The sequence below is a fragment of the Battus philenor genome, unplaced genomic scaffold (genome assembly GCF_028537555.1).
Source record: "Battus philenor isolate CCGP_79_NKW_IND1 unplaced genomic scaffold, ilBatPhil1.0.hap1 SCAF_19, whole genome shotgun sequence".
In the NCBI taxonomy this organism is placed as follows: Eukaryota; Metazoa; Arthropoda; class Insecta; order Lepidoptera; family Papilionidae; genus Battus; species Battus philenor.
Window position 1 is genome coordinate 9,615,575 of NW_027181681.1, and position 14,238 is coordinate 9,629,812.

The 14,238-nt window shown below is 34.7% G+C and overlaps 1 protein-coding gene across 1 annotated transcript; it reads left to right on the plus strand.

Moving 5' to 3' along the window:
- The first annotated feature begins 519 nt into the window (after positions 1–519).
- Positions 520–13,534, plus strand: LOC137921712 (protein sneaky-like). Its single transcript, XM_068764525.1, has 12 exons — positions 520–691; positions 3,981–4,100; positions 5,190–5,361; positions 6,016–6,153; positions 6,611–6,857; positions 6,986–7,111; positions 8,581–8,832; positions 9,605–9,820; positions 10,230–10,435; positions 10,842–11,012; positions 12,020–12,102; positions 13,024–13,534. Exons 1-12 carry the CDS (start codon positions 520–522, stop codon positions 13,182–13,184), a joined length of 2,064 nt encoding a protein of 687 aa, XP_068620626.1. The 3' UTR covers positions 13,185–13,534.
- Positions 13,535–14,238: the final 704 nt, after the last annotated feature.

The following is a 14,238-nucleotide window of genomic DNA, read 5'->3' on the forward strand; positions in this document are numbered from 1 at the left end:
TTCAGTTCAGACCACCTATTCATGGATCATATCATATTAGCACGTTCACATAAATGAGTTTTTACGTTATTGTTAAATGCGGGTTTTGATTTGCACCATATCTGTTTACTTTTTGGTGACCACTCCATTTATAGCTACAACCAGCCGTTTTGTTCTTTCTCTCATATATTTCAGTTTGCCGTAATTACAATAAATTAATATTAATACAATGAAGACATTGGAAAACCCAGTAGCCGGCATATTAGAAATAGCCCGTAACAATACTCGTTGAACAAAAATACCATACTTATAAATAATATTAAAAAATTAATTCATACACCTTTTAAGTGGGCGCGTGTAAACAAGTCTTATGATTTTTTGCACTTTATGGATAGCTAATTTTCGGAATAGAAACTACAAAATAAGTTTCTTTACATTTTGGTGAGAGCCCCAAATAAGTTTTTACTGTCGTTTGTACTGTCAACTGTTTGACAGATGAATAATCAAGTGTTTAATGAACGTATGGAATAATTAGTGATAATGAAGCTTGCTAATGATTGTGGAAATGGTGTAGCGGTGCGTTTGAAAACACCTTTGTTCTTCCTTGGCGGGTTTGCGTTAGGACAATTGTACTATATATATTTTCTTAAGGATATTGAATTACCTTGCAATATTGTGAAAACTGTATCACTGTTTATTAGTATTATATTAGGTAAGTGCAACAGGTTATTATTTATACAAGTTAACATTCTGGATAAAACAAGTTCCGTTAGGTTTGTGGAATCTAACAATAGTGACGTGATGGCGCCACAGGTGCAATTATTTTTATGCATATACATATAAGGTAGAAAAACAATAATTTGTTACATGCATAATAATGTTTGTTACAGCATAAACAGAACAAAATCACAACTTTATGAATTCAACATGGATAAAGAATAAAATCTAAGTTGTGACCTTTCACGAGTTATTCAATTAATCAAACGTTCTCAAAATCAGTATAACACATTAAGTTCGCACGAAGGGCGTAACATGTATTGAATGATTGGTGATAAGCTTTAAGGGAGTGAATGTACAGCTGCAGCAACATATAGCAGCTATCATTCGCTGTCAATTAATGTATGGTACACCCTATCTATAAATTAATGGTTACATAAATAATAATTAGCGTAATTATAATGTAGTGTTTTAAAAATTCTAAATATATAGTAAATATACTACAAAATTCCGCCGCTAAAAATTCCCGAGCAAATTGAAGTTGAGCTTGCTGGTGTTTAGTGGCCATTTTGGGACCTCCAGCAGCCTATCTTGGAGTGAGGTTCGCTTCTTTTAGGTGCCTTGTTACTGTCTACTCACTAAAAGCTACCTCGCGGACTTGTCGGAGCTCCTGTTGCGCATAAAGTCGGTAATTTGCGATTTAGTAGAGCCGTCGGTAAAATACGATAACGATTAAGGCTGTTTCTTGGCCTCCGAGTAAAACCGCTAGTCCCATGAAATCGTCTGAACACTCTTGATATCACAAATTACGACCAACGAAGCTGTCGAACTACTGTATGTTTTCTAAAGCTCTGTTGCTTCCTTTCCCGGTTTTGTATTCAAATGTGTGATAATAATATTAGTAGAAATGTATACAGATCGCCGTCTAATATGGATAAGATTACATTAGTACAATGCTGTATTATACGAAATTACGACCTTCAAATCGTGGGTATCACAAAGAGCACAATTCTCGACACTTGGATATGGCATCAGTCTAAATGAAAAGTATTATACTGTTTTTTAGGGTTGGAAAGATAAATTTGTAAGTTTAATTCAAACATAATTTTGTAACAAAAAAACATTTACGTTTTCTAATACAGCGGCTCATAATGCGCGCTTGGAATCAGTCAATCTGTTTGCACGTGTGTACATTAACAACTTTAAAGCCCTTTACACTTTTAACCTAATTCTGTACAATGTATCATAGCTCCAGAAGAAAGTAAAATGTAGTATAGAATATCATTCACTTTATGAATTACATTAATCTGTTTTGTTAAAATATCAAGATCGTGGTTGAAAATATTGATTTCTTTAATATTATCTGTGGTAATGATTGTTCCTTCCTCAACAACATCCGGAGGGCCGAAGAGTCTGTGTACTCGTATCACACAGAAGCGCTGGAAAGCATCTAAGTGGCGTACGAAAACAGGCAAAAATAATAGTGGTACAATTTTACATTTTAGCTCTGTGACTGACGAAGCTGTAACAGCCCCATAACGCTAACAATGTCGGTATCTAACAGATACCAGTCTGTGTTAAGATTATTGTAAGGACTACCAATTCTTGAAAAAAGATTGTAATTGATGTTTTATTTTCAAAAAAATACAAACATGATTATCTTAAAGGAGTCAAAAATAACAATTAACTAAATCACAAAAAATCACGAAACCCTTGCAAGTATGCAGAAGAGGCCAGAAAATGTCGATATTTTCTGTCCCCATAACCTTAATATGTATTAAAATGAATTTTTTCTCTTGGTCACGCCAGAACTTGAGAACGACTTTACCGATTTCATTCACATTTATATTATAAGTTTCCTAATATTTTGTAGAAGGTAGTAGAAAATTGCGAAAACAACCAACAAACAAACAAGAACAAGACAAACTTTAGAAAATTTAAGGAACAAGATGTCCTCTGCTCGGTTCGCTAACTTTATGAACGCCCACTCTTGCGGGTGGAATTTTGTAAAATCCGTTCTTAGAACTTAATGCTTACTTTTAAGCTTTATTCGTCAATAAGAAAGGAATATTTTAAGTTTTCTATGCCTTATAACTGCAGAAATATCGTGATGAGTCAATATAAAGGTTACATACATTTAAACTATGCATATTTCAGTTTGCGATCTCGCAGCTGGGAGAAGAAAGTGTAAAAACAATACATCGTAGTATTACAGAGTGTTTTGCTGCAATATATTATTTTTTACAGTACTACAACGAAACAAATTAGAATTAAAAATAGGCTTCCGGCGTTTGACAGTTCGCTCTGAACTTTGCGCGCTTGACAGTTACAGCGAATTTACATCGCCATTTTTTATTTATGTATTTAACTTTTAATATACCAAGTTTTTATAATTTTAAAGCGACTGGTTCGTAAGTTCTGGCAGTATATAGTCTACGGGATTGCTAATTATATATAAAAGTTCGTTTTTTGATCATGACAATATATTTATACAAGTAAACTTTGGTCTGTGCATATCGTGTTTGTTAAGCTATGTTAGATTAATAAGGTAGTCCATAAAATGTAATAGATGTGAGAATAGGACGCGTATAAATACCGTTCTTAACTGATTGTCAATAAATAAGAATCGATTATGTTAATGAATCGTATCTGTTAAGCGCAAAGTTAATTATCATTAGTTGCGAAACAACGCACAAAACCTTGTAACGAATAAACACCGCTCTGAACATTTGTATATTATCGCGAATAGCAGCCGACGCAACGAGCCGCGCTGCCGTAATCTTAAACTTTATGAAAAGCTTGCGAACTAATTACAACCTCTTTACAATCCCTTTATTTTAACTTTACATAATTTATACTCTGTTATAAATACGAAACATACCGTGTAGTTATACAGTTGAAAAAACTTTAAAGTTTTCATATCTGTTTTAAATAAGCCTGTATAAAGTGATCACTCTGAAATATGTTACATTATTTTTTTTTCTGTTAGAATGCGACTCGCCAATAACTTCGCCAATACATTGTGCATTAATTATATGGAATGCCATTGGTTAGAAACAGGTATCTGGAGGATGGACAGCAGAGTCCACTACTTACTACAATACCACTTTTGCGATTGCACACCCGCCAGACAAACGTGGCGATTATGATATATCTTCCCATAGATATCTTTTAGGGAGTTCTATGCTTTGCAGTGAAGGTCTATGGGCGACGATGACGACAGTTTTGGGAGCTATATAAAATAGTTGGGACTTACATTTTGTTTCAATATCATGTTTTCTCAGGAATTGGAAACGCGTCGTCGGTGCAAATGCGATGCATATCACTGCTGACACTACCGATGTACTGCGGAAAACCTGGCCGCGGTGTGCTGAAAGCTGTTGTACTCACATACGTAATAGCAGGTCATCTAGATTACTGATCTTTCAATTTATGTCATACCATTCAATCATAAGTCTGCACCATATATAATCTATGACTCGCTTTAAAAAGTACAGACAAATAATAATGATATATTTTAAAAATATCAGCCTGTTTTAAGTTTTATTTATAATTATGTATTATAACGTGTTTAATATAATCACTAACAAAAAAGTATATTAAATAAATAAAATATTCTCCGCATTTTTATAGACTGATTTATTGTGTGATTGCTTTTTATAGCTATAGATATCCCTTGACATATACTTAACTCTCTCAAGCATCGCATTGTTATAAAAGTACTATTCACATTGTATATTCCATACGATAATGTGAACGCAACAATTTTTTTTTATTTTAAATTTACAATATAACTAATTTAAGGTAGCAAAAAAGCACTGGGTTGATTGCAGTTTGGATAACAGGCTACCACAACATTCGCTATGTTGAAAAAACATTTAATCTTTCTATTTAACTTCATACTTTTGAGTTTACTTTTAAGTATCTTGATGTATCTAGATAAAAAATGTAATAACTAAATAGATTATTTATCTACGATATTATTAGCAGAATGTTACTCACCGTAATTATGTTTATAAACAGTTTAAAATACACATCAAATAACAAATATTACTTAGTTCCGAGTGTCCTATTCTACTAATTAATACTATGTGCAGATTTTAAGCATTTTTAAAAAAGATTAGTACTTAATGATATACACCAAATATTTATTCCACTATCGTGTTCATATTGCCATCATTAGAGTACCAACCTAACCTTAAAATTATTTTGTTAAAATGCGACATCAGCTGCAACGTTAACTTTAAACTTTAATATATTAATTGCAATGACATATATATAATAATGCACTAGACATATATTATATTTTTAATCTATCACAATAGATAAATTTAATTTTTAATTATATTAATCGAAATTAATCGTCTAAAAGAAATCGACATTTGCAATAAAATAATACTTGCGTATTTATTTTGATGCCATTTGGTGCATTTTTTTCTCCTGTGTTAATGTGCAATAAAGAATTAAAATTAATAAATAAAATATATTTTTAGGACCTATAACGAACATGGGATACAACGCAAAGGAAGTAGTTCGCGTTTTTGCTTGCAGCACTCAACTGTCTTACAATTTGTCCGAGATTAGATACAAACTTATGGCGAAGCCGATCAAAAGGGCCATTATCGAGTCCAAATCCCAAATCGACGTGTTTAAGAATACGATTCGGTATATATTAATATATACTTTGCAATAATAATCGAAAGTTCCCCCCTAGTAGATTTTCGGGTGTAGTGGCATTGGGCGGGACATATCGGGCGGGCTCGTCCAACCGATGGTTGTTAGGACCTAAAAGGTTTTCGAGTAGTGACAACGAGGCCTTTGCCTTGCAGTAGGAGTTAATCGGTTAAAAAGAGGAAAAGGAACAAAACATAGGTAGATAAAACATTGTAAAGTTGTTAAAATAGATTCATTGATATTAAAAAAAAAAAACAATTGTAAAATTATCCGAGAAAATTTGATGTACACGAGAAAATAATTAAACCAATTAAAACTGTGATACTGTAATAGAAATGGGTAACTGAAGTGTTTGAGGATGTACGAAAGGAATGGAATGATTGAGAAAGGAAGATGGAATTGTAGAATGATAGAAGGAGGAAAAAAGATATTGTGTACCATGGAAGACGAGAACGAAAATAAAAATTCTAGTGAAATTTTTTTTATTAAGAAATACAAAACCCAGTTCCCAATAGGGGGTGGAAGGAGAGGTCCCCAATAGCGGGGACCAAAAAAAAGGAGAAAAAAGATTAATCCTCATATGCCCGATTACCATTACTTTGTTCAGGTGAAACCTATATGACATCTCATTTTTTTCCTTCAAAGATCCATCGAAGAGGTTATCGCCCCTATCGAAAATGAAATAGAAGGGACAGAGGAATTAATACAAATAGAACAGCGTAGTGTAGCCGATCAGTTTATAAAGAAGAAACGTCGAACAAAAGAATTTCAAAGCAAATATCTGTAGGTGTTTTAGATATACTGTATCATTAATAAATAGATATAACTATGCTGAAATTAAAAACATACTTATTGTAACGTTCAGTAGAGCGTTCAGTATACTTACAGACCTATCGCGGGAAGAATGTAGTGAATCATCTCTGTCCGTCGACTTAGAGCGCCCCTCTTAACCAACTTGAATAGCCGTTGTGTTCAAAAGTATGCTTTCCACTGGTCTCTGTGAACTAAACTTTTTTATTAGGTATAAATTAAAATTTTAAATATCTTTATTCATGTAAGCATCTCCATGCATCTTTTAATCGTTAATTGTTTAAAGGCTATTAGCAGTAATATATATCACTAGTATAATATATAATATTATCACTAGCTCGAAAAATTAATTTGTTGTAAATAGCCGGCACTAAGCTCAACGATTTTCCTTATTGGCATAAAAAATTAGTAAATGTAGCGTAAATTTTAGTGTCACAAGCATTAGTGAAGCGGATGTTTACCAGAAACAATATTTAAAAAAAATAGAATATCGATGCGAAGATCAAATAAGTCGAGGGATCATCAAATGTGTGGAAATGTTCGAGTCTGCATACAGCGATTGTTGCCTGGCTTGTCCGCAATGCGCTGAGGCCGCGTGCAGTCTCCTCAAAGTTGAATTCGCTTGTGAGATAAGGCGGTTTATCAATGAAAGCGAGCTTTGCAATGGTAGAGAGCAGGTGAGGTAACATGAATTGATTTTCAATGCATTGATCCATTTAATTTTTAGGCTACGATAAGCGTAAGACAATTATCTAATGAATAATGATATAGTTAAAATCTCAATTATTCAATCAATACTTAACAGATTCACCCCGGATTGGGCGAAGGTTATTCAAACTTAAAAAGATTTAAAAAGAAACTGACTGATAACCTGAACGACGTAAAACTTCAGTACAAAGTAACTTATGAGAGGGAGCTATATAATATACAGGTTTGTTAACGTCACCATATTATTCATTTATTTATATTACATTACTTACTATCTACGTAGGATGATTTCGCGACAACTTATGTACATCACGAGAAGAGTGCAGGAAGAAACTAGTTTGATAGATTCTAGAATCAGAAAGAACTTACCTATAAGGCAGTGTTTCTCAACCTTTTTAGTACCATGCTCCACCTAAGCGTTTCTAAATTTCTTACGTCCTACCAAAGTAACATACATAATTTTTATATTAAAGCGAAACAGGTAATTTCGTGTCGAGGCCATTTTGAAATTAGGGGCAATTGACAATCAAATTGCTCCCTTGAGGAGTTTGGGACCTACGTTGGGAAGCAACAAATTCAGACGTATTTTTTTCTTAAAGTAGTAGTTCTTCAAACTATAAAGGAATTTTTTGCGAGCTTTTGTTTGAATAAGCTTATTACGCATTATTTGCCATTGAGTTTTTTTACCGATGACAGTTATTCACTGTTAATTGATTTTATGAAGTCCTTTAATGCATGTGGTTCTAATTTTGTTTTAATCCAATACGTCATATGTTTTACTTTCATTGTACACTACGACATCAAAATGATGACGCATCTGTTTTGTGTTCAGTGAATTCAGTTGTGTTTTAGATTGTTCTAAAATGGAGTAAAAAATCAATACATTGTTCAACCCTGCTACAAACAAGGAGTGGAAACGGAGCAGACCGCCAAAAGAAAATTATTTACATTTATTTTAATATATTGTCATATTTTTCTAACGCTACATTCATATATCAATACTTCTTCCTCCTTAATATGTCTTTGTTATTAATTTGTACAGATTAATAACTAATATTGAAAATCATAACAGAAAGTTTAATAGATACCAGAAATTAAAAATTGATGTTAGGAAACTCCGACAGTTTTACCAGCAGAAAAACAAAAAAATAATTTGGACTTGCATAAATTTAAAGATACCACTGCTAACAATCATCATCACTCAAAGAGTCGTAGAGAGCAGTTGTTCGAAATTTCTTTTGTAGATCGAATTACAAATGAGATAAACGGAACGGAACGGATCGACGAACGGAAGTAGCCGCATAGCCCAGCGGATTGGTAAGTGAAGTCTCAGTGGGTAGGCTATACAGCGCGCAGAACATATAGCCACCGAGGCCTTAAAGTTTCAAAGTTCACGGACTGGAAAGTTCCGCGTTGAAAATCTATAAATCGGACAAATTACTTTTTTAAGATCGTTGAACATAGGCTGTTCCAACCAGACCTTATTAGATATCTATTGGAGAGGCCTATACCGTACAAACGTCCTACAGTTAAAATAATGAAGATAATGCTTAGCTTATTGTTGACTTAATATTATTTTTAGTTATTTATTTTTGTACTTATGTTTAATTGTATGTGTCCATAAAATAAATTACTGATAACGATCTATATTCTGGTATCCGATAAATGCATATTTCATAATATTTGTCACAGGACGCAAAGGAGACTGGCAAACGAGTAATGCACGAGTTCGAACAGAGAGGCACGAGCATGCAGTACGCGCTCAGTGTCGTGAACATCTGTTTAGCCCTGATGATGCTCCGAATCCTAGTCGCCGCGCAGACCTACCACGACCGCTACCTCACTAGCATCACCTACGACAACGTTTACATCACCACATATTTTAAACGAATCGATGAAAGGCGTAAACTGAGAAATAAATACACTTTGCTACCTCTTAAAAAGGTATTGTCTTCTCTTTTTATTATTTTAAAATGACTTTGATTATTAAAAAATATAAAGATCACCATAGACAATGCCTCTATGGTAATTAAAAAAAAATAATTACATAAACATTTTAAATGGCTATTAAACTATTTCATAGCGTCTTTGGACCACCTACGAGCACTATGAAAATTCCAGCGGCTCATTAATTTTTGTTCTAATTAAGCGATGGTGAACCTTTTTCAAATTAATTGCGGAATGAAAGAAAATTACATTTCCGTGGGCACATGTTTTTTTGCGAGAGGCATTCCGCTTCAAGAGCGCTAGGAAGGCCCGAACCTCGTCTTGGACGGTTGCTGTTGTCTGGCTATTGCTGCCATTTCAAAAAGTATTAAAAACAACCTTATTTCTCGGGACTTTCCTATACATTATTTTGTAATAGTCAATTTGAACACCTGGCCATTAAATTACGTCATATTTAATGTAGATTGTTCCATAAACTAGTACACAAAATAAAAAAATATACACTGCTCTTTCATGGCAGTGTCAAACGCTATACCCGATGGCATTTATAACTTCGATTATTAAGATGGCAGACCTCTGAAGTTGCTGATCTTGGATCTGGCTTATTTATTCCAGTGAATCTGGAAGCAAGTTAAGTTTTCAGGTTGTTTTGACCGTTGATAAAGTGAGTGAACGTAAAGGCTCCCCAGAGAGGACTTTCGGCCAGGGCTTTCTCTTAAACGAGAATTTCTTTTTTGGTTTCATGGCCTTTTATCGATTTATACCGCAGATGGAGCGTAATAACTATGTGGATGTACATTCGTTCGAGTATAAAGCATCGCAGCGAAGCCAGCTGGTTACACTGATTCTTAAGGTGATGCTGGAGGTGGTGACGGCAACAACCTTCGTCATGCTCGACCGCTTGTTCTACGAGGCTTTGGATGTCGTCAGACAACACGCCAAGGTCGAGGTTATACATCAGGGAACGAGGGACTTGGAAATAGAAGTTAGTTTTTTTTTCTTACTTTGTTCATCATCGTCGTTTCAGTCGCAGGATGTCCATTAGAGAACATGGGCCTGCCTCATAGATTTTCAATACGATTAGATATGGCCTGCACCCAGCGTTATACGACGATCTTGATCAGGTCGTCTGTTCACCTGGAGACGTTTTACGCTGTTTGCCGGTCAGTGGTCTCCACTCCAAATCTTAAGGACCCAGCTGCCATCTGTTCTGTGAGTTATGTGGTCTCCCCATTGCCAATCAGTTAAGCTCCTTTCGTTCGTCTTCATATCTTTTTATTCCTGTTTCGAATTTTTGTGTACATCATTATAAGTCAAAATAATTACATTGTACTTTCTTCGAAATTCACGTGCAATAACATAGATTTTAAGCATTTTAATATATGCTAATAAAGGTGGACGGTAACGGAACTGTTGCCACTATGATGCGCAACATACTAAACGGTTTGAATGCTACGCGACTCCCTCTGTCCGTGTCCAACGAGCTCTGCCTTCCGCGACCTCGGTCTATGCCTTCAATCTACTTCATCAAGATCTACTGCGGGTACCTTTGGATACTTTTGCTATTGTATCTAAATCCCTTCACTACACGTTTGAACAGGTTAGTACTCTATTATCACATTCTAGTCGGTTCTCGTTAAGAATGTAGCCATCATTGTCCACTGGCGTAGCCACGCTCAACAAAGTCATTCATAATTAAAAAGTCAATATCCAGCTGGAGGACCAAGTCCCTCGCGTTAAGAATGTAGTCATCAATGTCCGCCGGTCTATCACGGTTGAATTAGCTTTTGCTTTCGAAAGTATAGCTTCAACTGGTTATTATGAGACACATTTTAATTTTAAAAACGATGATTAAATCCTTAACACGAATGGACTGTAACGAGTAACATCTATCGAACATAGATATCTTTTCATTATTAAACAAAAAAAACTAAGCTTACCATTTTTCTACATTTTTACTAATTCCAATTGTTACCAATTATAAAATAGTTTTGCGTTGTTTTTAGATTAATCTGCAGTTACTTCTACCCGCGACGGGAGAAGCAGCGTATACTGTATTTGTACAACGACATACTAAAAAAGCGGATGAAGATGCAAAAGACACTAAGACGGAAAGCACTGCAGGCGGTTCGCGCCCACTATCTTTCCGGGCAGACTTTGTGCAGTCTAAGAATGAGGTAGTTTTAAATAGCAATGATTTAAGAAGAATCATCATTATCATATCATAGTATAGGCCATAGCATAGGCCTCCCCTAAAGATAGCCACGATTACCTAGTCTTGCGCTGTCCGCGTCCTGCGGTTTTCCTCGTTCTAAACTATGTCCTCGGTCTTAGAGGAGGGTCTTCACATGCCGCGTCTACTGGCTCGTAGATGCCACTCGATAATTAATTATACAAGGTGTTATACAATTTTAAAAAATTAAGTACTCTGAGCAAATGATATACAACTCTTTATACATTTATAAATCTTGTAATTTTGAAATAAATAGAAAAAAGAGCCTAGTGCAGGCGACGGTGATCAAAAATCTTTCTTATATCTTCGTTATTTTATAAAAATTAAAAAAAAATTACTGACGCCTTCTTCCAACATTAGTAATAGCAATGGCAGACTATGAAGTTTGGCTCATGGTGCCTTTGTTAGTCCGTCTTGCATCACCAAAAAAAAACTATTTTTTATATTTTCTTCAGAATAATGTCAGAAACTCTTAACAGTGCCAACCCGTTGCCAGACATCACTATATATTAACACGTTTAGTGTTTTAGGAGACCCAAATCTCATAAATTATTTTTATTCTGTACGGCGACCAAAATCCTATTTCTTCTTTTCTTATGGGAGACCAAAACGTTTTTCTGTGTAACAAAGCTAAATACAATGTTTTACCGTGTTTTAAGAAAAACATTTTTCTTAGTGTCTTAATTTTTTTAACGCAAAATATATTAATCTATGACTGTTTCACTACCTGTCACATACATAATTAAATAATAGTCATTTACATTTTGTTACATAGTTTCGCAAACATATATATAGTTAAAACATATAAATTTTCAGGATTTTTTTTTAGGTGATTGATTAGGTTTTAAATTACGTTTAACATGTCCGATAATTTACAAATTAGCGCATAACGTATAATAAAGGTCATCGTTAAAAACTCCTTATTTCACATTAACGTTTTCATTTATTAAGGTTTCCACGGCTTTTCGGCTGGCTCTCTGTTCTACCGGCAGCACGAATGACTTGCCTAATCTGTGGGGAGACTGAACCAAGACGTAAGTTGAATATTAAAAGAGGGCACACGAGATCGTTGCTTTCATACCGACCAGAAATAGTCAAATATTGTCTATTGGTCAGGAACACAACGCAATAATAGGTAGTACAAATAAAATCTGGGATCATTTTATTGCTACACTATACTCAAATCAAGACGCGTTGCGAAACTTTGTAGCTTTACTTTGATTTAGGGGATGTCATTATTATCATTTCAGCGGCGGGACAGGTCCAGTCGTAGACTGAAAATGCCGCTCTCCTTTAGAGATCCATGAGGACCCATTAGAAATGATCTTTATTAAGCATCTTATGATGACCTTAACAAGCTCGTCCAGAGCCCTAAGGTTTCGTTTCTTATTATTTATAATAAAATAAATATTGTATAACCTGAAGAATGGGGTGATGGATGAAAGGCATCGAAAAAGAGGGAAAATGGTATGAAAGGGTAAGACAGATGAAATGTAGGAGGTAAAGAAAATAATGGAAGATCTTAAGACGCATGGAAGACGAGCACGAAAATAAAATTATATAGATGAAAAAATTATTTAAAAGATAAATGAAAGTCCCTGTCCCAAACTAGTTAGAGGTACGAGAGGCCATTCTGTGCGCTGTGAGGCCTGTACACTGGCCACTTGAGAGTGCTAATTCGCTCTGCTATGGGTTCAATTACGGATCTCATTCCTGATTCGATCTCGCAGAGAAATCTCGAGCTTGGATCTCTCCATGCTTCGTTAAGCGACCGTGAGCTTGCCTATGAGTTTACGCAAATAAATAAATTCTTTGACACGATATTTGTACGTTGATTGTAAAAGTCGAGTTTTAAAACCACTTGGATAGTCTGTGAATCAAAAATATTATTAAAGTATCCTCTGATTATTATTTACTGGCGGTAGTGGTGGTTGGTTTCGATGCCTCGTTTTCAGCGTCGTCGAACTGGTGGTACCGGTGCTCAGGGGCGGCATGCGGGTTCGCCTGGTGCGGCGAATGCTGGCGGGAGGCGGGTGCGCGCTGCCTCGCTTGCGACCCACTAACTCGTCTCAGCGACCTCGACTCTCTTAGCGACGACCAGTTTGCCGACGAGTGATATTTATTTATTTAGGTTCAGTACACATAAGCTGCGGTATAAATAATTGTTTTTTTGCGTATTCGACGCCCAGTGGGTGCCTCGACTCATGTTTAGTACTGCCAACATATGTATTGACCTATCAACGTCCATAAGGAAAAACCAAAAATATTACTATATACAGTGTTTTAAATGATTCGCTGTATTGGTAGCGATTACTTACAAAAAGTTTTTTTTTCTTTCATACACTGCTAAACTTTAATAATAATGTCATGTTACATGAAATTTTTTCTTTGATTGCATCGTTCTTAACGCCCTTTTTATTGATTTAGTTTATGTATCAATGTTTGTGAGCTTGGGATTGTTGTTTTATAATAGACTGAGTTTTTTTATGAAAAGAACTGTTTTATTCTGTTTTACCTTTTCATACACTGCTAAACTTTAATAATAATGTCATGTTACATGATATTTTTCTTTGATTGCATCGTTCTTAACACCCTTTTTATTGATTTAGTTTGTGTATCAATATTTGTGAGCTTGGGACTTGTGTTTTATTATAAACTGTGGTTTATTCATGAAAAGAAGTGTTTTATTCTGTTTTACCTATTTTTTATTTAATTTTTCCCTCCATAAGAAACTTCATATGCCTTAAAAATATTAAAAAGAAATTGTGTCAACCTGTTTTCGGGTATTGCGTATTTTTATAATTTATGAAATCTTCAGACTTTTCGTCTGACATAAAAATCCGCAATCAGTTGAAGCATCTTTTAGTAATTATTAAGCGTTTATTCTTAAGTTCGACAACAGATAGTGTATAGTTTATTTATTCAAAATAGTGATTTAATGACAGTAACATAATATCCCTACAGTAATAGCGGTCATCTATTACCTCAATATTAATGCAAGCATCCCGAAATTTCGGAAGCATGTCTACGCCTGCATGCAGGTCTGACAATTTTCCGGAAATTGTTATTACAATTTTTAATTTAAAAAAAAAAACAGCATTTAAAACTTCATCTGAAATAATGCGTCAATACAAGAGTCAAGCAATTAAAGATAAATTCGATTGATGTTG